General features: G+C 36.3%; 1 protein-coding gene and 1 long non-coding RNA gene across 3 annotated transcripts; both read left to right on the top strand.

The window, feature by feature from the left end:
* The first annotated feature begins 284 nt into the window (after positions 1-284).
* LOC108264892 (rhamnose-binding lectin-like) lies at positions 285-23,158 on the top strand. 2 transcript variants are annotated; one of them, XM_053679997.1, is made up of 22 exons: positions 285-382; positions 495-530; positions 641-685; positions 1,320-1,449; positions 2,075-2,184; positions 2,959-3,003; positions 3,101-3,236; positions 3,334-3,437; positions 5,882-5,926; positions 6,919-7,054; positions 7,173-7,272; positions 11,186-11,238; positions 19,307-19,434; positions 19,576-19,611; positions 19,739-19,783; positions 19,919-20,048; positions 20,345-20,454; positions 21,317-21,361; positions 21,459-21,597; positions 21,731-21,834; positions 22,384-22,419; positions 23,055-23,158. In XM_053679997.1, the coding sequence occupies exons 1-21, from the start codon at positions 349-351 to the stop codon at positions 22,389-22,391; spliced, it is 1,719 nt and encodes a 572-aa protein (XP_053535972.1). In that variant the 5' UTR covers positions 285-348; the 3' UTR covers positions 22,392-22,419; positions 23,055-23,158.
* Positions 12,775-13,848, top strand: LOC108265221 (uncharacterized). The gene is made up of 3 exons (XR_008396419.1): positions 12,775-12,899; positions 13,030-13,250; positions 13,485-13,848. It is a non-coding gene; the product is annotated as an uncharacterized LOC108265221 (long non-coding RNA).
* Positions 23,159-24,786: the final 1,628 nt, after the last annotated feature.

The following is a 24,786-nucleotide window of genomic DNA, read 5'->3' as shown; positions in this document are numbered from 1 at the left end:
CAAATACTGTACATGTTTTAAGCTCTAAAATAAACCCTAAATAAAAGTACATTAAATCATATTGCTTTTCTCTTGACTTTATTTACATATGTGACCTTGAAATAATCAGATTACATTACCTTCATATTGTGATATTTGGATTACATTACTGAAAACATTTTTATGAAGATAATGGAATACATCTAAAGTAACCTTATTCCAACCTTGGGGACAAGTAGGGTTTTTTTGTACAAGGATGTCCAAAGTATTTTTTTTATCATTATTTCCTGGTACTCAGTATAAATAGATCCATTTCAAATCTGTTGCAACACTTGAAGAATTAGCTTCAGTCTCAACACATCAAGAATCATGATGCTCTTCCTGAAACTCAGCCTCTTCACCTGTATGTATTTTTCCATGCTTTTCCATATAAAATCCATCTGTATCGTAACAAGAGAAACAATGAACACAATTTCTGTTCTTCTGAGAGTAAGTTATATGCATTTGCTTTACAGTAATTATTTCAGCTCCTGGCTTAATGGTTTCTGGAGGTAATATTTAAATGCATTCAGACAATAACATTTGAAATAACCTAATATATCAGAAAAGATTCTCAGAGAGCCTAAGCAAATAATGATGTGTGACTAATCTCTTTTTTCAGAGAATATGATTACCTGTTACAGTGATGTCCAAAGACTCACGTGTGGTATGCTTAAATGTCCCACATTTTCCAACAGCATATAGTGTAATAAGCCTATGATAGATGTGAATGAAAACATTTTATTATTATAGGAAAATAGACATTTCAATACTGTGAAAAAAAACCCTGATTTTTCACTCAAACCTCAAATTATTTTCTGCAGTTATACATTTGTACTTGAATACTGTTGCTAATCATAAAACACAAAGTGAATATAAATTCAACTTTTACACAATGCAAATTTGTAAATTTGTACAGTGGAACCTCGGTGTTCGAACGCCCCTGAGCTCGAATAATTCAGTGTTTGAACCGAATTTCTCGAGTAAATTTTGACTCGGTGTTAGGACAAATTCCGCCGCTCAAACCGCTAATTCGAACCTCCCGCGCTCTTTGTGGTAGTGCAGCCGGCGAGGTGTCTGTTGGGGGATGAGTCACTGCCACAACGCTCCCAGCAACCACTCGTACATCTCCCACGCGCATCAGTTCTTCACAGAAGCTTGTTCCGTTCGGTCGTGCAAATATTGCCTCTGAGCTTGAACATTTCAGTGTTCGAACAGCCTATTGGAACAGATTAAGTTCAAACACCGAGGTACCACTGTATATTATAGGAATATATTATAATATATTTATATGTCTTCAGAAACTGGACTGATAAAAGTGAAGTCTACTGTGTACGGCCGTACGAACAGCATAACCTGTAATACTAATCGTCCCTTTTCTGAGGTTACTTTTACCAACTGTGCCTTGAGGATTACCACTATCGCTGATAGGTACAGTGTCTTGTTAGGATATATATACAGCTAAAGTTAATATATGCTATATAATGTTTTATAATATAATAGTTTATAAATTTTCTGCAACATAAAAAATGTCCATGGCCAGTTTTGTAACTGTAACAAAGTGCATATGTATATGTATACTATATTTATATCTGTATGTAGGGGTGTAACACAATTAAACTATGTATCTGTTTAGTGCTCCAAATAGATGCATTTGTATATGCATTTAAACGTGAAGTGGGCATTGCCTAAATTATTTTTTTGCCCCTGAAAACCCCTGGGAAGGTGGGAAGGGTGATGGCGAAGGGGGTGTGTGTGAAAATGGGGGGTACAAGGGGGTACAAAGTGTGAAAATGTTGACCAGTAATATACTACGGCTATTTCACTATTATTTTTCCAAGTACACATGGGTTGAATGAAATGAGGCTGTGGGATCTGTGTTTGATATTCGCGTGTCTGAATGTGTTCTATACTGTATAAGATTTACTCCTATGTAATGAATATAATTTCACGATGAAAGAGTTTGAACTGCAGATGTTTGCTATTTATTTCAAATTCTGATGTAACCCAACACCATAACCCTGGTGAAAGCATTTGGTCTTTTTATCCCAAACAGATGCAACGGACTAAAAGAATGTGAGTTAAAAACTGATTTACTTGGCAACCCCGACCCATGCTTTGGAACCTACAAGTACTACAACACCACTTACGACTGCATCAATGGCCGTAAGTAGGCTACAGAGTGGGGTGTGTGAGATTTGTTATAGAACGCTTATAGAATTGGCATCACAATGCAGGATGAAGGATTCTCACCACTAACACACTGATACTGGTCCAATACTGGCATTCTCATAGTGAACAAGCTCACTCTCTGCAAACCTCGGCTGCATGCTTTAATACACAAGTGCTGTCTGTATTGATGTGTAACAACTGAACTGTGTCATGTCAGTTGACCAAAGGTGCGCTCATAGCATTTGATCAGAATACATGTCGAATGCAACCTAATACTGATTCAGTGTTCGGGCCTGTCTCAGTCCCTGTATATAACACATATAGACACATATATACATATATATAATGTAATATAATATAATATGATTAATGTCTAATACAGGTAATGGGTGAGGAATGCTATGAATACTTACAGTGCTTAGTATTTTGCTTTATTCTTATTTTTATTCTCCCTCTTTTTCATGTCATACTCTCAGAAGTTTTCTAGAATTAATTCAGATCAAATTAAAAAAAAAAAAAGAATTAGGCTTTATATTTTTATATCTCTCTTTTCTAACTATTTTTTTAATTCACTCTCTCAATTACTGTAGAATATTTTCAATATAGTTTATCAAAACATTCCTGATTTTTCCACTGTGTATATTTAAAATATAGATGCCCATAACATACTAACCTCTTGACACTTGATTTTTTCTCTATTCCTGAAGTTTTGTTTTTTAAATAATTATCCATGGTGGTTATCCAGATTATTTTGTTTCCTTTCTCTAGATCGTGTTGTGATCTGTGAGCAAGGCTACAGCACACTGGACTGTGGTAGGAACTCTTTCTCCGTACAGTTGGGCTGCTGAGCGTTTTATTATATTTGATGTTGCTGTTGATCCACAGCAGGTTTATTTTTGTCTCTGTGCAGGAAGTGATTCTATTGAGATCATAAATGCAAACTATGGGCGGGGAAATTCTAGAACCTGTTCAAATGGAATCCTCAGTTCTCAGACCCAGAACACCAACTGTTACGCTCCAAACACACTCTCAATTGTGGCTGCAATGTAACTTCAACTGTTTGCTTATTTAAATATCTTACTTACTAGAAATAGTGAAATTTGGTGAAAGTGGCCATGTTAACATCTTATTTTCATTTTAAAGGTGTAAAGGAAAGAAGACTTGCACTGTAGAAGCTTCAAACACCATCTTTAACGATCCTTGTGTTGGGACTGTTAAATACCTCACTGTGTCCTACATCTGCACTAGTGAGTAATCTGCTCTCCCTAACACTCTGTCCTTTTTTTGTTCTTTTTTCTTTTTTTAAACTTTTTTTAAAAAAAAAACATTAAGTAAACAGGAATAACTAAATTAATAAAAGTAGCCTAAGGTAAATAACTTTAAAAAAACAAAAAACATCAAATTGGCTAGGGCAAATAAGTATCAGAAAACATTGGACCTAGCCTAAGTTCCCACCAAAGATGTTCATCATAAAATAAAGTATTTACAAAGAACATTTTTCAGCTTTCAGGTGGCTTCAGTGTGTTCGAAGGTTTTTGTGTAAGATTTCTGGTCTGCAATATCCGGTTGTTCTAACTGGCTAGCTTATATTTATCAAAGCATCTATCAACACTGCCATATAATGTCTTATTAACGTTAATAGGCATGGATTCATGAGAAAATGGTAAAGTATGTGCAGTTAGAGGTTGCCTTAATAAGTGGCACAAACAAAATACTTTTCTTAGTTCAGGTGTGTTTTGACCATAAACTGCACCCAGAGGTGAATATGGATATCAGGTGCCAGTGAAACACCATCTTGTCAGGAGGACATTAACACATTACAATAACTTAAACTGCATCTGACTTTTTTTTAAGATTAGATCTCTAACAGTTAGGCGGGTTTGACATTTGAATGATTCCTGCCCATGTTCACAAACCTCCACCCACAGTATCTATGGTGGTCCATAGAATAGAGTGTCTATAAAATGTCTGTCAGGAGGCGCATCCAAACATAAACAAGGGGTACTGTATGTCTCAATCAGCTCCTTTGGTCAGTAGTCAGGGCACTGATCAGGGAGTTGGCCATTTTAAGGGCTGTTTCAATCGCCAAATCCTACCAATGCACTGGAAGTTTGCTCCCTAAAAAAATCCCGCAATACACTGAAAAAACCAGGGAGCATCAATTCTCACTATGTTCCCTTACTGGAAATTACATGATGTTTTCTGAAGCCTCTCAGCTCGAAAAAAATGGGGTATAAACTCTCAGCCGACTTCCAGCTACAAATGTAAGTAGCTTGTAATCATTGTTGTGGCTCTCAAATGATGACTTACACTAGCAATTTTAACTTAATTTGATGTTCTATATATGGTTTGTTTGAGTCTAATGATTAAGTGTTTAACTATTGCACCTGTAAGCTAGTTGCTTGAAAGCCCAGTGGTGTCCAGTATCCCTAAACAGAAGCTAGCAAAGACAAGGATTAAATTTTTTCATGATTTCTCTGATATAAATATGACACTGGCCAGCTAGCAAGCTATTCTATTCATGACAGTAGTTTGCAGAGTCAAATAGCTATGCTCATAATGTAGAATTAACAGCAACAAAACACACAAAAAAAATTGTACCTGAATAAATGTAAAGGTTTTCTATTTATATTTCTGCTTGTGTTGAACCATTCTTGGAAAAGATTAAGTATTTTTAGTTAATGAACAGTTTTTATAAAGAAAACCTGACTAACTGCAGACGTGAGTTAGTTGTTCATATCTAGGATTTGAATTCAGACCAGCTGAGTGGTTGTCCAATGTTCAACTGATGTGCCACAGAGAAGGGGGAGTGATGCAGAGCATGAGCAGGCTTGAGTGATTGGTGAAGCCGGGGCACCCACACCCGAATCTGAGGTCTCAAGCTCCATGATGAAGTGCCAAGAGGAATCAGGTTAGATCAGCATAGGGGCAGAGGTGAATAGCTCTTGGAGCATAGTGAATGTGGCCTCTGCCTCAGGAGTCCACATGAAGAGAGTAGAAGTATAGGTAAGCCTAGTGAGAGCTGTTACTCGGCTGTAGTCCCTGATAAAGAGGCGGTAAAACCCTGCTTTATGGTAGTGGATCTGTGTCGCTCAGTAATGGCCAGGATCTCCTCATGGTCAGCTCTGACTTGTCTGTGCTCAATGACACAACCCAAGAGCAGGTCAAACATCATAAGGCTGCAATGCAATCATAAGGCTGGTGGCAAGGAAAGGGCCCAGTTCTTACTGAAGACCTCTCCCAGGTCATGGTACTCAGCAGTCATGGCTGAGAGATCAGGTGGAGACAAAGCTCGTGGGGATTTGCTCACTACAGCAGAAGGTAGTTCCAACTGCAGGCAGGAGGAGAAGGCAGGTAACCAGGAAGTGGCCCAGTTGACCACAATAGATGCACTCGCCCGCTTTGAATCTTCTTTGAATCTTCACGCTCTAGGAAGGGACACTAGGAAGGGGGAAAATAGGAAAACACACAGAAATACACAGGGGATATGGCCCGGACCATGACGTTGTACAGTTTAACTGTTTAACTTTACAGCTGAATACCCCTAAAGGTCTGATCCTACATCGAGCCCTGTTATACTCATTTTCACAATTTTTTTAATTAAATTTTCTAATTAAACATGTAAGTTATGTCCAATTACCACACAAAACAACTCTTTCTTTAAATTACACAATGAATCTGTTTCCTGCAGGGGAAATTGTGACCTGTGAATCAAGTACTGCTACACTGAACTGCGGTTTGTAAACCTTTTATTTCCCTATTAATTACCATATACCTATTACATTATACAACATATGTATAATAGCATTACATTGCATACAAATTATTATATAACAAAGATTTAAACTATAAATGCACATTCTAGGCGCTGAGTAGTGGTCTAGAATCTAGAATTCTCTCAACACAACTTTGACCTTTCCTCGCCGCTTTTTTTTAAATTTTATTTTTTAAAGCTACTTTCTCCAAATTGTTTAAATTTATTAGGAATTTAACCTAAGCCTCCTATATCATAGAAGTGTATCTCTTTAATGTACTATCATCATTTACTTTTTAAAAAAAAAAAAAAAAACATTATCTTTATAATAAAATAGACTTAAGTTGAAAAAACAATTAAATATACTGAAGTGTACCTCCTAAATTGGATTATTTATTCAAGTGTAGTTCCTTACACCTCATTGAAGTATAATTTTTAATGTACTACTTTAAAAATATGTTTTGAAAAATACAGAAAAGTATTTTAGCTGCATTTCTAGAAATTGCAAGAAATGAAAAATGTATTTTTATTGTTCTTTATATACTTGAAGTATAATATTTATGCATGTAGGTATGCTTTATTTTCACAAGGGGGTGAATAATCTGTATATTTATTTTCATTTTGTTTCCACATATCAGTGTAAAATTAGTATCATAACGTATACACATTTTGTTATATGACTACAGGTTGTACATCTTTGCAGATTGTTACGTTCCCTTATTTTTTACCCATTATGTTATGTTATGTTGTTCTGTTTTATTACATGACATATTATATAATAACATTTACATTATCTACTACCTATTATAGATTTTAAGACAATATCCCATGTTCTAGGAAAGTAGTGATGAGTGTTATAGCTAGCAGATCTAGCATTCATTCAACACAACTTTGGTCTTTTCTCACTGCTTTTCTTTATAGCTGCTTATTTTTAATAGCCTATTTTTCCTTGTGATAAATTCAACTAACTTTAGGTGCTCACCGTATAAAGATCATCAGCGCTAACTACGGCCGAACCGATTCCACCACATGTTCTTCTGGACGACCTGCCAGTCAGACTTCCAACAAAAACTGCTATACACCTGATGCACTAAATAAAATTGCAGCTAGGTAACAGAAGTATTAAGTGAAGTGTGATCTTTATCAGTATCACTTAGGATTGTTTTCATTAAAAATACATTACTGATATCTGTGGAGACAATTCAAATGAAAACCTGTTGTTTTGCAGATGTGAAGAACAGAGCAGCTGCGAGGTGCCTGCTACAAATGTCGTCTTCTCTGACCCCTGCTTTGGCACCTATAAGTACCTGACAATTGTGTACTCCTGTGTCTAACTGTGAGTTCCTCTCTCTCAAAGATCTAATGAACATGACTCAGCCTATACTGAGCCCTAGATAAATCCTATATTACTGTCTTGGTGCTACAGTGCTGATGAATTATTAATTCTGGGTGGTCAGAAAGTATTCAGTAAGTCAGATGTAATTTAAATCACAAGTTTATATAAATACACTTGTTTCTATCGAAACAGCTCATTCACAGGGACATCTAGGAGGGGCGCTCCATATAATCAAAGGCTAGTAATAACAGATTTGTAAAAATGTAAAAAGACATTTAGTCATTGATATAGTGAAGGTTTTTGTACAGAGATGTTTATTTAACATTTATGAGTGTTAGCACTTTGCAACACAGGAAAGTCTTCAGGACAGAGAAATTTCTGGTCACAGGCATTCCACAGCAGCATTAAATGTAAACATAAAATTTTAATATCATGACACGTTTAATAATAAATTTAAAATTTTAATCATGCTATGGTATTAGAGGAAAAAAACATTTTGCTGTCATTGGAAAATAATCAACTTCGTGGTGGTAACAATAACCGCACCACGTTACACCACCCAGTCAGTGAATAATTTCCTGTAACAGCACGCTCTGTCATGTTTTATTCAGTACATATATTCATATAGTGCAAGAACATGTAATTAATTTAAAAGGCAAGATAGCAGTAGAGTAAAGAGGTAAATAGGAACAGATACAATTATAAAAAGTGACCAAACACTAATATCCATGTTAATATTTTATTAAATATAAAACAATCATACAACACAATACAGACTTTATATACAATTATTATGAACGTTTCTATTAAATGAAAGATAAAAAAACAAAACATTCTAATATGTACAATATGAAAGTTCTTTCTATTTTTATTTACAGAATAACTTTAGGGATTCCAGATTTCTCTCCAGTGGCCTCCCTTTAGTCTGAAAAGATACACTGCAGGAGTCTTGGTGGTGGTATACTTAATATTTGCATGGTATATAGTCAACTGCTGTGAAGAATTTATTTCTTGAACTTAATTATTTGCTTTTACATGTAATCACTTCCTCTTGAACTAATCCACTTTGATAATGATTGTGCAATAAATATTCTAAATGTCAGCATAACATGGATGAGAGATGTGTGAATACATGTGCAGGGACAGTTCATTAAATATTTTTTTATTATTGAAGAAACAGTGATGATACTGTACACCTTCAGGAGAACAAAATGAGCACTTACATAAAACTTGTAACATATAAACATGTAACAACAACAAAAAAAAGGGAAAACAGTAGATGACAGTAGACTATACCTCAATAATATTACCAAAATCTTTGTTTACACAAATTTAAGGGGCATGTACTGCAGTTTGAGGTTTTCAAACAAAAGTAGATGGATCGTAATGTTGCTCAAGCAAGATAATTCAGCCTTTATTGTTTGTAATATTTATGACTGTAATTCCCATTCTGCTAACAATTTACTCTTTTCTCAGATAACTTCTGAAGCGAAAAAAGTACTTAAATACCCAGATTCCATTGTAATTTTAGGCAGTGATTTCAATGAATGCTAGGGTAACACACTGGACAGATTTCCTCCCAGGAGAAATGAAGGCGTACATATACCTGATAACATTTTATCATTATGTGCTGATCTATGTAATTCCTGGCATTTTTCTACCCTGAGTTCACTTGGTCTAATAGGAATATGTCTTCAAAATCTAGAACTGACCTTTTCTTAGTTTCCTCATCAGCTCTTCAATTTGTTAAAAGTGTGTCTCATTCATTTGCTCCCTTTTCAGATCATAAACAAGTACATTTTAAATTGGGCAGCATTATTAATGAAACTCCAACGTTACATGGTTACTGTAAATTTAATAATGCTCCCTTAAAGGATTCTTTCTTTAATGATAGTATTATTAAGAATTTAATTAATGACATTTTCTGAAAACATTAAAGAAAATACTACCTTTTACGGTAACCTTTATATTAAGAGTGCCCCAATTGATCGGTCGCCAATCATTATCGGCTGATAATCGCTTTAAATAGTTTCATCAGTCTCTATAAAGGTTGATCCAGAAGAACCAATCAGATGATGCAAAACTTGCGAGACATTTTAACATTTTAACACCACCAACCTCATCAGATATTTGAAGATTAGTCACGTAAAGGAATATGAGCAGTTTTCAAAGTTAGCTAGCACGAAGAGAGAGTGGCGTAGTTCAGCAACTCAGGCACCACTCACTCAGCTGTCGGTAACAGACATTTAGAAGACAGCAATCCTACAGCAAGGGCTGCAAGAAGCATAAAGAAATATTAGACAAAATAATGGAATTCATATGCCTTGATCACAAGCCGCTATCTATTGTGGAAGACAAAGGGTTCCGGCGACTCATGTCCTACTTGGATTCACGTTCACTCTGCCAGGGCGTAAATATTTCACTGATGGTATGCCTGCTGCAGTTATACCAAACAGTGTTTACACATGTCGACAGCCTTATGAAGGATAACATAACATCAATCAGTTTCACTGAGTCACAAAGTGACATTTGGAGTTTGCGTGTATGTCCCATGTCCATGTTGAGCCTAACTGCGCAGCTTATTAATCAAAACTTAAATAAACAGTTGTCAATTCATGATACTTTCTCATCTCTTAATTTTAATACTTAATATACATTGTTGTTAAATATAGTTTAATAAATAATGCTACATGATAAATAGAAGGCTTCAAAAAGACCCTGTGATCGGTATTGGTATCAAATGATACAGCTTCCAGCAATCGGGGATTGGTGATCGGCCCCAAAAATCCTGATCGGAGCACCCCTACTTTATACCTCTGAATTAAATATGGATAAGACCTCACGCTTGCGGGGCAGTACTGGTGACTCTTCATCCACACATACAGCGATTCGTAGGGACAAAGTGACCAGAAACCATTAATATTCAATGAAAGCTGGCAACTAACAGTGACATGAGTGATAGTGACCATTGGTGACTAGATGTGGGTGTGTCCAGTGATGCAACAAAGTTGAGAAAAGTTTAACTTTATGCAAATTTGGAGAGACTTGGTGCAGCAACTACCAATGGGAGTGAAACAGCTACTAGTGATAGCTCAGTGGTTATGACAGACTCGGAAGATTCAGCACCAAATCTGGCAAGTGTCATCTTCAGAGTAAGCCTCAGAAAAATTATGAAAAGAATTTTGAATATTCCAAACAGTTTGTCTGTACTGGGACAACGAACCTGACAGTAAAGCCTGCAAAAAGGATGTGAGGCTGTACCTAACCAACAAATTTGTGCATTGACACAAATGTTGCTAGGCTCTTCAGGACCATGACCTGACGCTATGCAACAAATTGTGCCATCGCCACCTACTGGTCAAAAGTAACACTAACGTGCTAAAATTGCTTACATCTAACTGCCATTTTTGCTGCTATTCCTCCACATTTTGTCCAATCTTTACCAAATTTGGCTCACATCATCTTGAAACCTGTCTAAACTTGCAAAAAGTGAGGAGAAAGACCAAGACTGATGATAAAAAAAAAATTACCTGAAATGTTTTTAAACTGCAAGAATAAACTATTTTGTTTTAGGTCAGAGCAGTAGCAATCCCGACCACAGGTCAAAGTAGGAACAGTCAGCACCACAGGTCATGGCAGTAGGGGCAGCTGCAGCAGCAATGCCATTATCGTAAAAACATGAGAAAAATAAATAAATAAAACTTTACTATAACACTTTCCCAAATTCGGGTGGGGAATGAGGAAGCTGGAGACAGGCTTGGAATAACTCAAGCTGGAGACAACTTGGAACAGCACTCGAGCACGTTCCCATTTTCACATTTAGGCTCAACTATAGGAAGTGTATTTTATTTGTTAAATGACTTTATTTTTATCGTATTTTAATGTGTATTCTGTGTATCTACCAGGTTATGCTGGTAAGGGAACACGAGGCGAGCTCCAGGGTATTCTACCCAGGATTGTGCAGTTTCTCATGCATGCATTCCAACTGTGCTAATGAGTAATGTCATTGTATATGCAGAGAAAACGCATGCTTTTTTATCACTATGGACTGTAAATATATGTAAATATATTTGTAAATATATTTAGCTGACCAAGCTAACAGCAATGAATTTACCTCAGCGTGTTAACACTGCCCTCATTAAATTGCTAATTCAGGTAACTTTCCTGATGTGCATTTCACCTTAGTGTGGTTGCTTTAATCTGGTGGTCCCTTTAAGATTTTTGTGTTTATGATGAAGTTGAAGGTTATGACAATACCAACATGGCTGATGTAGTATGTCCAGGATTGTATTGATACTATACACGTATACTGATTAGTACGTACTGTTTCAACAGCCATGCCGTAGGTACTGCATCGACTGCACTATATGCTGTCACAGTATGCAACTTTGGACACATCCCATGTCTGTTCAAACTTTTTATTTCCAATCAAAATGTGGGACATAATCACAAGTTGCGGGATGGGGGACATACTGATTGGGAAGGAATGAATAGAAAAATGTGGTTTGATGCTGTCATGTAGGGTAGTAAAGAGAGAATCGGGAATACCAAACCAAAATGACATGTTTTTCACAAGTCTCTGTCTTCAAGTCCAAATCTTGAGTCAGTTGTTTACGACTCCAATCAAATTGCAAGTCATTTTTCTGCACCTTACATTTCCATACTCGAGTTTCCATCTCTGCCAGTAACTGAAAACAAAATGCTTGCACTAAAGCCACTCCGTTGACCCGCCCAGAAAACATTATAATTGCAAATGTATGAATTTCTAGGTCAAACATTATGGTTCCTTATAATTAGATTAATTACAAACAATTTCACTGGAATTTAGACAAACAGCAATGACTGAATACTTGGTGCAAATGTTTCACTATAGGGGTGGGCGGTCTTATCCGGAAAGTGCAGATGTGGGTGCAGGTTTTCATTCCAACCAAGCAGAAGCCACACCTGAATCTATTGAAAGCCAAGATCAACTGATTAAACAAGTGGAATCAGGTGTGCCTCCTGCTTGGTTGGAATGAAAACCTGCACCTACACTGGCCTAGATAATGTTGCACCAAGAGTTGAAAAGTCAGTACTTGAGTGCTTGTTTTATTGCAGGAATTTGTCCTAACCACAGTACCTTTGATTGCTTTCTCTGGGCTAATAAATCAGATGGGGAAGTACCAAACTAGAAACTTTTTAAGCAGATAAGAACCCCTATACAAAGAGTATGGGAACAGATACATCTTGAAATAAATAACGCTTAATATTTGGCTGCATATCCCTTGCTTGCGATAACTGCATTAAGCCTTTGACTCACTGACATCACCAAAGTATTGGTTTCTTGTTGTGTTGCTTTTCCAGGCTTTTACTGCAGCCTCTTTCAGTTGTTGCTTAATTTAGGGTGTTCCTCCCTTCAGTCTCCTCTTCAAGAGGTGAAATGCTACTCAATTGGGTTAAGGTCCAGTTATTGACTTGGCCAGTCTAAAACCTTCAGCTTTTTCTCCCTGATAAAGTCCTTTGTTGTGTTGGTGTTACAATTTGGAGGTGGAGACAGATGCAAGTGCAGATTTTCAGTTTTAATGAAGATGCCTAACAAAAAGCAAAACAAGAGCTATGAACAGCAAATGAAACACTAAAGTAAGAATTAAATATTAACAAAGACCTTGAATACAAAAATAGTATCAACCGCAACAAATGACAAATCTAGGAGTGCAGTGCAAATTGTGGCTATATACACATAAGTGCTCATTAAGTGAATGTGATTCAGGTGTAGCACCCAGGTGTGGGTTATCAGCTTTAGCAGGGTGAAAAGAGAGACGTCCAGTGGAACAGGATGGCAGAACTTAATCGGCCTTGTCAGCAGACTCTGGTGTCAGCAGTTTTTGGCGTCAGCAGAACTTGGTTGGCGTCAACCTCAGACAGGGACTGGGTGTGCTCTTTGAGGTTCAAGTGTGAGGGGGGTCTTTTCCACAAGTCATCAGATTACAGGTACATTTTTTAAAAAATACAATACTATCAGGATTATATAATTTTTCATTTAAAACCAATGAAATTAAACTTTGGCAGGGCTCTGGACTACATTTATAACAGTTGCATTTGTGACCAAAAATATTAACTTTGCAAAAGATATTTTAGCTGAAATTGCCACTGGTGACAATATAAATTTACACAATTTTTTTTGCATGTAATGTCCTTTTTAATTGGATGTTCTGTGAAGAGTAGCCATTAACTTCAGCTGCAACCACTTCAGCAGAAGGACAGGGAGATGGAGAGGAGAACCTATGGGATCTCTTGGACAATAAGATAAGTGAGACACAAAGTTCCACGATGTCACTGCAGATGCAAAAGTTGAAGTACAACTATACTTAAATACACGTTACGTTAACAGAACAAGTGATCCACTGGAGTTGTGGGAAAAACATCAAACTTTCTTCCTTCATTTCTTCCACCTTGCCAAAAAATGTCAATACCAGCTACATCTGTGCCATGTGAATGAGTTTTTTTTTGTTGTTGTTGTTTTCCAAAGTAGGAGAAGTTCTGTGCAAGAAGATTAATTATTTAAGTGCTAAAACACTAGAACAACTTCTGTTCTTAAATAAAAAAAAAAAATTCATAATGATATTTTTGTCTTGTTTTTTGCAAAACATAACTTCCCTTTCACACACAGGCTTATAAGACTTGAAACAACATACTATATGTAAAATAAATAAAGCTGTTACAAACCATACCTGGACCTTAATATCATGCTCCTTCCCCTGAGTTATAACATTATCCCTTCATTTTGCTAGTGTTTTATAGGCAGCTTTAATGACAAATGTGTGTATAATTAAAAAGGTTATAGTAATTGCATGTAAATGGTCTGATTAGCAAAGACCCTAACTAAAACACAGAATACAAGCACTAATATTTAATGGTATTTAATGATTTGTAAATTATATTGAAAACATTACACTGTCGTGAAGATATTTGCAATTGTTTTGTAAAAGGTGTCATTATGTTTGGGCCTAGATCTCACTGCGTTTACACTGTTTTGACCAGTAGATGTCGCCAGCATGTTGCGTTTCAAACGCTTCGAAACAGTGAGGGATATTATTTCCTGCTCTAACGTCGGGCTCTGGACTGTGCTGACTACTGTGATGAGCACACCTCTGAAGCGGGGGGGTCGAGCTCTAATCTGGACCCGGTAACCCTTTTCTACGGTAGACAGAACCCATGGAGACACATTTGGCAGTAGTTTCCACACTGCCAGATGGTCTTTTAGTGATGTTAACTATTCCACATTCTATTGGAGGGAAAGCATCCGATTTTCATTGCCCTGTGACAGCTCGCTGACCAGAGAACACCTAAAACTTGGGACAGCACTAGCGCTGGCCCGGGCTCCACTCGTGGATGTCCGGGTGAACTCGACACAACAGGGAAGGAATTGGCTGAATGCCGCCATATGTCGAGCTCACTCGGCAGGTCTGGTTGGTAGTCCTGCAACACTGTCATTGTCTGCAGTGACCCACAAGCAAGACTTCTACTGCATAGGCCTTGCCCACCAATGCCAAGGTGGCCTTACACGGTGGCTTGGATGGCAAAGCCGGCCCCCCTAAATTACCTGCCGTCGATGTAGAGGTAGCTCTACATCCCCCTCCACCTTCAGCATAGGGACTTATTGGTCCACATTGTTCTAGTCTCACATAGTGTCAATCTCCAATTGTTTTCTCTTTCGTAAATACTCTTCATCTTTCTCTAATGCATGTTTCTGATATAACATTTCTTGACATTTCAGCCTCAACCTTGAGGTGACCTGATGCGATAGAAGATCCATGGGAAGAAGTCTTACAAGTCTTACATTACATGCTGCTGTTGAAACAGTGTGGACTAATCAGTATGTGTGTGAAGTATTAATACAACCGCGGACATACTATAATAGCCATGTTGATATTGTCATGTGACCTTCAACTTCATTATAAACACAAAAAACTTAAAGGGACCACCAGATTAAAGCAACCACACTATTTAGCAATTTAATGTGGGCAGTGTTAACAGGATGAGGTAAATTCATTGCCATTAGCTTGGCCAGCTACAGCATGATGGAGATCACAAAAAAGGTGGCAACTGTTTTTTTGTTTAAACCTTTAACAAGTTAACAATTTATTTGGGTATTGCTAATCAAGTCCTGTTTAACCAAGGTTTAATGCTTAAAAAGAGCTGATGCACTGTCTTCCGTGACGTTTTTACTTCTGAGCTCGTAGTAGAGTCCATCAGTTGCATTCTGCAAAATCTCTATACTACTACTCTAAATTAAATATTAACACTTTCTTGTAGTTTTAATTTAATTTCTTATAGCTTTGTCATTATGCATGTCCAATGCATATTTGAAGAATGAAGTTTATAGAATAATTGTCTAATATTAAATATTCACTTTAAAATGCAACAGTATCTTGATGGAAACAAACTTAAAATGAGATAACTGCCCTCAATAAGGTGAATGTGTAACAACATTATACCAACAATTTTATTTATTGCTCAATGATTTTGTTTTTAGGTGAACCTCTCCTTCACAACAAAAACTACTACAAAATATGTACAAATTACTCGGAGATAAAAAATTTTACATATATTTACAGTCCATAGTGATAAAAGGTGCCATACTTTTCTCTGCATATACAATGACATTACTCATTAGCACAGTTGGAATGCATGCATGAGAAACTGCACAATGCTGGGTAGAATACCCTGGAGCTCGCCTCGTGTTCCCTTACCAGCGTAACCTGGTAGATACACAGAATACACATTAAAATACAATAAAAATAAAGTCATTTAACAAATAAAATAAAAAATCATATAGTTGAGCCTAAATGTGAAAGTGGGAACGTGCTCGAACGCTGTTCCAAGTTGTCTCTAGCTTGAGTTGTTCCAAGTTGTCTCCAGCTTCCTCATTCACTACCCGAATTTGTGAAAGTGTTATAGTAAGGTTTTATTTATTTATTTCAGTAAGTTATAAACTGAAATAGACAGATAACATTAGTTATGAAGACTGAAAAGAAATCCTTTTTGTCCCACTTAATATTTTCATGCAATAATGTTTCTCTTTGTTGCATTGTTTGATACAAGAGACATAAATCTAAATAAATATAAATGGGCTGAGTGTACATGTTTCTTATTAATTTAGATAGATGTCAGAATGGTCCATTTGCATCTGGTCACCCTACTCCGAAGGGCACTTTGAAGGGAGAGTAATCAAGCTGGTCATGGTGTAAGATTGTTTCAAACTGAATTTCCAATAACAAAATGACTTAAAAATTGAGTTCCTACCATTATTTTTGAGTGCCACACTTTTTAGCCCCCCAAAGCTCTCACAGTGGATGTTAAAGTGAAAGAACTATTACTAAAAATAGAAGAAAGATTTGAGACTTGACTTGGACTTTGAACTCAGGAAGTTATGAACATTTCTGTTAATTCATTGTTGAATAAGCCAGACATTTCACATACTATCAGTGCATTTAGCTTTATTAAAAATGTTGTTATTAACCAAGCTCCTACAAAATAATAGCAGATCCCTGAAGAGCAGTGAGGTAATCCAACTGAGCACAATCATTATTAGATACCGTCGCTTTGAAGTGACTTTTGAGAGAGAGAGGATATTCCATTTGACTTGCTTCAATTCCTCTCTCCTCGCAGCTCGTAGCAGGGGGGGGGAGCTAGGATGCAAGGAATGGAAGCAAGGAAAGGAAATGAGGATGCACAAATAAATGAGAACATTAGAAAAGTCCAGTGAGTACATGCTGAAGCGTTAACATCATTACATTGCCACTAACCAATGAGACATGTTATGGACAGAGGTACACATGTCGCACTGCCAAAAGTGCAGCCCTGCCCCGTTCTGTAGGCTGCAGTCAGGACCTTCTCAGTCAATTCTCTGAAAGTCTCAAAATCCAAATGAACCGAACAGGATTGACTCAGAAAAGACGTCAATGAATGCACGTGTGGTATTCACAAATACGGTGGCTATCAAACCCCCATTGCATAGCATAATTATTATTGATAGTTTGTTTGATTTTTTTCATTGCAAACAGCTGAATGTCTGTACAATTTGACAATAAACCTGATTTGCAATGGGGGTTGAATAATTTTGAATAAATTTGCAACTGTATGTCTCTATTTGTCTAAATCACTGCACTTTCATTTAATTCTGAATTTCGTAGACACAAATTGTAAGGTATTTATCTGTGGATAGTAAGATGCATTTGCAACATTTATCAAGTTTATGGATAATTGTGCATGCATCTGTTAATAATTTTGAGACTATTTTCATCCCATATAAAGCCACTCCCTGGACACACCCAAAAAGCCTTATATTTGAAGATCAATTTCACTGGAATTTAGGCAAACAGGAATGATTGAATGCTTAGAGTAAATGCATCACAACACATTATAATAGTGAGACTGGCTCAAACTAACTGAAATTATCAGCAAAAGCAGTTAGAACAGATTCATCAGACAGAAGGTGTAATGGATGATCTTATGCCATCAATCTGTTCAATAATAAACTTTAGAAACATTTCATAGGTATTTGCTGATGTATCAGGACCAACACTGAACACTGGGTTTATTATAGTATTTACAGTATTAAACAGTATTTGCGGACTATGAGCATTTTGTGCAATTATGCCTGAGAAATATTTCGCTCTTGCTGGTTTAACAGCTTTTTGATACTTTAACAGACACTCTATTAGGAACCTGTAAGATAACTGAAGCTGTAAGATAACTTTCTGCCATTTCCGTTCTTCTCTCAGACTTGAGAGCAACAAGCATGTGACTGTCATTTTGGGAGAGCACACAGAAAAGTAATATACGATATGAATATTTAGGTATAGCATAATAGTTGTTTTAAAATAATACATGTTTTATGTATTAAAACAGGTATAAAGAGTTAACCCTAAAAGTATGTACTGCTCATATTAAGCATACTTTTTAAAAGTACACTTAATTACACTTGTCTTTTACAAGGGCACTCCCATAGAAATGTGTTACATTGTATTTTAATTACAGCTTGCAGATGAAGACAGGAAAAGAAAGGGTTAGTCATGAAGGCTGGAGACTTAGCAATGTGAACACTTATACTGGTTTTTCGATAGTTATTTGCATTAGTGCCCTTTAGTAAGAGTTTATTGCAATTATTATTACACTGCACAAAAAAGCTCTGTGTAGCATAATGTCAAATATCGCATCAAGACGTCATTGGATTACGTTTAAAACAGCATTTCAGTCCACATGGGCCGTGTTAGAGGTTGAATCAATGAAGTGATTCAAATTCGAGACTGTATTAATTCTTTCTAGTCACCCAGTAATTTTTTATTAAAAATTGTCTTTGTCATAGTTAAAACAAAAAAAAATCTATTTCAGGAATAAATGTGCAAAATTTGAGTTCTAAAATAAGATTAATTATCATATATAATTAATATATGTGTCTTTTATACAGGTAACAAGCTGTGATTAGGAGTACTCCCTTTAAGAGTGTGCTCCTAATCTCAGCTCGTTACCTGTATAAAAGACACCTGGGAGCCAGAAATCTTTCTGATTGAGAGGGGGTCAAATACATATTTCCCACATTAAAATGCAAATCAATTTATAACATTTTTGACATGCGTTTTCTGGATTTTCTTGTTGTTATTCTGTCTCTCACTGTTCAAATAAATCTACCATTAAAATTATAGACTGATCATTTCTTTGTCAGTGGGCAAAAGTACAAAATCAGAAGGGGATCAAATACTTTTTTCCCTCACTGTACCATGGTTAGGACAAATTCCTGCAAAAAACAAGTGCTCAAATACTGACATTTCGACTCCTAGGGACAACATTACCCAGTGTGTAACGATGCACTTACTCCAAGTATTCAATCATTCTTGTTTGCTTGAATTCCTGTGAAATTGTTTGTAATTAAAACTAATTATAATCAAACCATTATGGTTTGACCTATATGTATGTATGTGTATGTATAAGGGAGTGGCTTTAGTGCGAGTATTTTTGTTTTCATTTACTGGTACTCCATATAGTGTATATATAGAGAGATCAGTGCCAGTGGTGCAGCACTTCAACACATCCAACAGCATCTACATCCATCATCGCTGCTTCAACACATTCAGCATCATGATGCTCTGCCTGAAGCTTACACTACTCACCTGTAAGTTTCATCCATGCTTTTCCATATGAAATCCATGGGTGTTGTAAGCTACATTTGACATCTTCTATCTTAACAGGAGAAATAGTAAAGTACTACATTTTATGTTCTTTTGATAGTAAGCTATCTGTATTTGCCTTACAGTGCTTATTGCAGCACCTGGGCTGCTTGTTTCTGGAGGTAATTTTTAATGCAGTCAAACAGCATTATTTTAAATAACCTAACATGTGATAATGGTTTCACAGAGAACCTGAACAAATAATTCAGGTTTACTTTAAATGTCTATGTGCATAATCTGTTCTTTCAGAGAATGTGATTACCTGTGATGGTGATATCCATCGCCTCACTTGTGGTAAGTTTAAATATCTTTCATTCTGTATAGCTGTATGAAAACATTGCATTATTATAGGAAACTAGATATAGCAATGCTGTAATAAATTTTTATTTCTTTGAATCTGAAAGACTTTTTATATTTATATGTTTTCAGATCGTGGACTTATATGGGTGGAGAATAGTTTGTATGGCCGTACGGATAGTTCCATCTGCAGTACTGCACATCCCCCTCTTCAGGTTACTGATACCAGCTGTTCCACGAGTATTTCCACTATTGCTGAGAGGTACAGTGTTTCTTGGGTTATAATATACACAAAAGCTCTACCACAATTGGAAGAAATTTAAACACAAGTGATTTAATATCATTTATATAATTCTTTACAAATAATTTATACTACTGTGCTGCTAAATGCTAGAATCTAATTCACAGATTTGTGTCACCCCTTTCTAAATAAATAGACAGGCACTGCTATTTTATTTTTCTTCTGTTATACACAACATAGTTCTGCTATTTATTCTGAATGTGCTTAAGCAGACACTATAACCCCACTGAGAGCATTTTGTTTGTTTACCCAAACAGATGCAATGGACTAAGTGCATGTGAGGTAAACACGGCTGCACTTCAGACATCTGACCCATGTAAAGGAACCTACAAATACTACGACACCAGTTACAGCTGCTACGATGCCGGTAAGTAGTCTGTAGAGTAGGCTATATTAGAATTTATGAAGAGTCTTATGAAATTGGCATCAGAGTGCAGAATTCAGGATGTTCATTACTAGCACTCTAATACTGATCCAATACTGAATACTCTTGCTCACACTCTGCAGGCTTCTGCTGCCAATTTATGCAAAACATTAAAGGAGGCATAGCGATTTTTCAATGTTCATGTGCAATTGTGTCATGTCAGTTGGCAAAAGGTGTGCACAAGACATTAAATCTGTCAATTTGCTCAGAAAAAGATGCCAAAAACAACGCAATACTGATCCGGTCTTTATACAAGTCACACTCCCAATCTACATGAGGAAAGCTCCCACTTCCTTTATTTTTATTACTTTGAAAAAGAGCAACATACTAAATCTTATTTTTTGTTTCTGCTGTAAATCTTATGGGATATGTCGCTATTCGATTTGCATTTCAGAATCCCGATATGTCTGTTACGTCCATTCTTCTTAGCAAAATTGCTCAAGCTCTGTCAGATTGGACTGGACCATTCTAATACATTCACGTTCTTGGTTTTTCATGGTTTTTTCACTCCAGTGTAGCTTTGGCATCATGCTTAGGGTTGTTTCCATATTGGAAGGTGAAAGTTTCAAAACCCTAACCATCTTTCCAGTCCCTGCTGATAAAAGTCATCCTCACAACATGGTGCTACTACCACCACCGCCATGCTTCACTGTTGGGATGAAGTTGTAGGGTGAAGAGCAGTGTTGGGTTTTAATAGATTGTTGATAGAATGATCTATGAATACTTATGCAAGGCTGGAGTGCTGGACTTGCCAATATCTGTATATTGTCAGATTGCATGCATTTGCTTTGTCTCCTTCCTCTAGAAACAACTGTGATCTGTGAGCACAGCTATTCCACACTGGAATGTGGTAAGAACTATTTGTCCTAATAGTTGTGCTACTAAGCTTTTAATTACTTTTGCTGTTGCTGCTGATCTACAGCAAGCTTACCTCTATATCTGTGCAGCTCAAGGTGGATATCTTCAGATCATAAATGCGAACTTCGGGCGTTCTGACTCTACAACCTGTTCAAGTGGACTCCCCAGTGGTTTGACCAAGAAGACCAACTGTTATGCTTCGAACACATTGTCAACTCTGGCGACACTGTAATTTTTTGTTTCTTTTTAAGCTTTATTTTATTTTATTTTATTTTATTTTAAAAGCTTTTACTTAGTAGATGCACTTACTTGCTGTCCAGTGCTCCAAGAGGCCATGTTAACATCTTACTTTAATTTGCAGGTGTAATAACCAGCAGTCTTGCACTGTAGAAGCTTCATCCACCATCTTTTCAGATCCTTGTCCCAACACTGCTAAATACCTCAGTGTGTCCTACATATGCTATGGTGAGTCATCAGTTTTAGATTACACTTTAGATTATGCTTTTTTATTTTCTAGGCAAATGACTTCAGAAAATTTTAAACCTAGCCTTGGTTCCCACAAAGTGTTGATTCTCATGAAGTTATATGTTTACTATGCACAGAATATTTTTAGCATTATCTTTACTTTAAATGTGCATACATATCTTTTATGAACCTGTAGCATCAACAAACATTAATTCTCATGACAGCAATACATCCATGTGCAGAGTCTTTAAATGCAATAAAAAATACATTTATCTTAAATTCAGAAAAATAAAAGTGCATACTTTTCATCAAAACCCAATAAATTCCAGCTTTATTTATCCGTTATGCACATTTAAAGTAATCATGGATGGTTAATTTTATTATTTGTATACTCAAAATTGCTTGAGAGCTCTATGTCCCGATTTACAATATTGTCTATCCTCCATCCTCAACATTTGAATGTTTTTTTTACATTTAATTACAGAAATAAAATGAAAAAACACACACAAAATCTCTTTTTTATTTAAACAATTAATATGTTTCCTGCAGAGATCTAAGAAGGCAGTAATGCTGCGCCACTGTGTGGTTTGTTCTCCTTTTTTATCTATCATATCATATATCATATCATATATCATATCATATCATATATCATATCATATCATATCATAGTTAATAGATAATATAATGTCCTGAGTCTAATTGTGAATTGCTCTCTCTTTCTCTTTTTCTCATATATCTACTGAAGGAGAATATTGAGCCCCACATATACTGTATCATATATTCTATGTATTTATACCAAAGTGTTGATAAATTCTCAATTCTGGCTGGTCAGAAGGTCACTCATTTTCTATAACAACAGCTCTGATCATAGTGCTGGCTCAAACTCAAATCACAGGTTTATATTAAAGCGCTTATTCTAATATGTTGTCATTTCAAAGTCTGAGTCCAAGCCACAATGAAAACTTTAAAGGCCAAGGTAGATTTTCGTTTTTAAAAGTGGCCAAATACTAACATCTCTAAATAGTGTTAATTTTGTACTAAATCTCAAAAGATGATACAACACAAAATATACTGCAAAAGTATTCCAAACTAAAATGAAATTATTTTTCATCTTTATTCTGAATCACGTCCCTTCTTGAGTACAGTATGAAAGTTTTTTTTGTGTGCAGTACTACTACTATTAATTTTTTTTCCCTTGTTGTTTTTACTGTTATTGACAGATTAACTAGAGGGACTGCAGCTTTCTCCCCAGTGGCCTCTCTTCTGTCTGAAAGGAATCAGCTTTAAATATGCAACCATGCACATGATAAAGTGCAGGTGTCTGGGTGGTGGTATACTTAACCTATGCATGTTATATAATCAACTGCTCTAATGATTTTACTTTCTGAAACTTGTAATCAGTTCCTCCTAAACCTATTCACTTTACTAATGATTTTACAATAAACTATCCTCTGAGTGCAAGCATAACAGATGAGTGTTGTGTGATTTCATGTGCAGTTGGTTAAAATTCAGACAGTTTGTGTCTGATCCATGAGCCGATAAACAAACTCTTTCTTACTTTACATTTTGAACACAGCGCTCATGCTGACAGGTGCACAGTTAAGAGATCATTAATTACAATTAGATCAATTAAGTTATTAAAGGCATTAATGAACAGACAATACTTGTCAAGTGTTCAATAAAATATATCATAAAATAAGGAGAGAACGATTAAGGGCAGCGCAGCATAGTGGAGCAGTGGGCAGTGTTTGCTAGTTGAAAAAATTTGAACACTTGTCTAATGTTTTTATAAAGTATAACACTTCATAGGGTAAAGAAGACTTTGGGCAACATATTATATGATACTTTTAAGGATGAAGAAAACTTTGGGCCTGACTGGACATGTTATCCTATTTTAGGAAGTCTTGGAATCCTTCTTTCAGAGTGGGGTGAGAACTTTTGGTGGCCCAAAATTCAATCTTGCAAAGCATTTGATATGACATAATATGCATATTAGTGTGAAAGTGGTTCAAACAGAATATTGTGTTGTCAATTTGTACTAACAAAAAAGTTAAAAGCAGCTCAAATACATTTATCAACTCAATGTCATTCTACATAACATTAAAGTGAAAAGGAAAAAAAAGACTAATGCAGTGGTGGATCATCCATGTGGGGCTGTTTACCAGCATTTATATCAGCTGTTTAGCAAATGTTAATCTTCATAAAATCCTCATTCACAACTCAATACAATTTAAATTCCATTTAAAATACATTGAAAGATAAATTGATCACACACAGTACACACGCGTGGTCCTGAAGCTCACCTAGAGGGAGGTGTAGGCTTTTCGCCCTGCTGCAAAATGGCTGGAAGAAAAGTTGCAGTCTGAACAAAGAAAAATAAATCATCTTGAGATTACGCTAGAGCACTCCACAACAGAGATAAGATTTCTCAAGGACGAGCCGCAAGGACGAGCAAATATGTTGCTCGTTTTGACGGTTCTATTACGTACTATCCTGGCCCTAGTAATGTTCTAGTTTACTTTGTCAGTACTGACACCTGGTGGTAACTTTAAGAACTGTTCATTTTAGTAATTCATCAGCCATTTTGAATGTCAGACCTCATTATGCAGAGTGCAGATGTGCATCCACACCCATCCTGTTTTGTTTTGCTCTTGGAAAAGCACAATCTGTATGTTTAAAAGTTAATCTATGCAGTAATATAAGATTATGTGAATTTTCACTCCACGGAGACTGCTCTGCTTTCCGTCACTGAATCCTTACGACTAGCAAGAGCAACCTCTAGATCATCTGTCCTCATCCTACTCGATCTCTCTGCTGCTTTCGACACTGTAAACCATCAGATCCTCCTGTCAACTCTCTGCAGCATGGGCATCACCGGAAAGGTTCTGTGCTGGGTGGAGTCATATTTCTCAGACAGATCCTTCAAGGTATTGTGGAGGGACGTATTTCTGA

This window comes from Ictalurus punctatus, chromosome 5, assembly GCF_001660625.3.
Source record: "Ictalurus punctatus breed USDA103 chromosome 5, Coco_2.0, whole genome shotgun sequence".
NCBI lineage: Eukaryota > Metazoa > Chordata > Actinopteri > Siluriformes > Ictaluridae > Ictalurus > Ictalurus punctatus.
The sequence above is the reverse complement of the archived record's forward strand: the minus strand, read 5'-3'. Positions and strand labels throughout refer to the sequence as shown.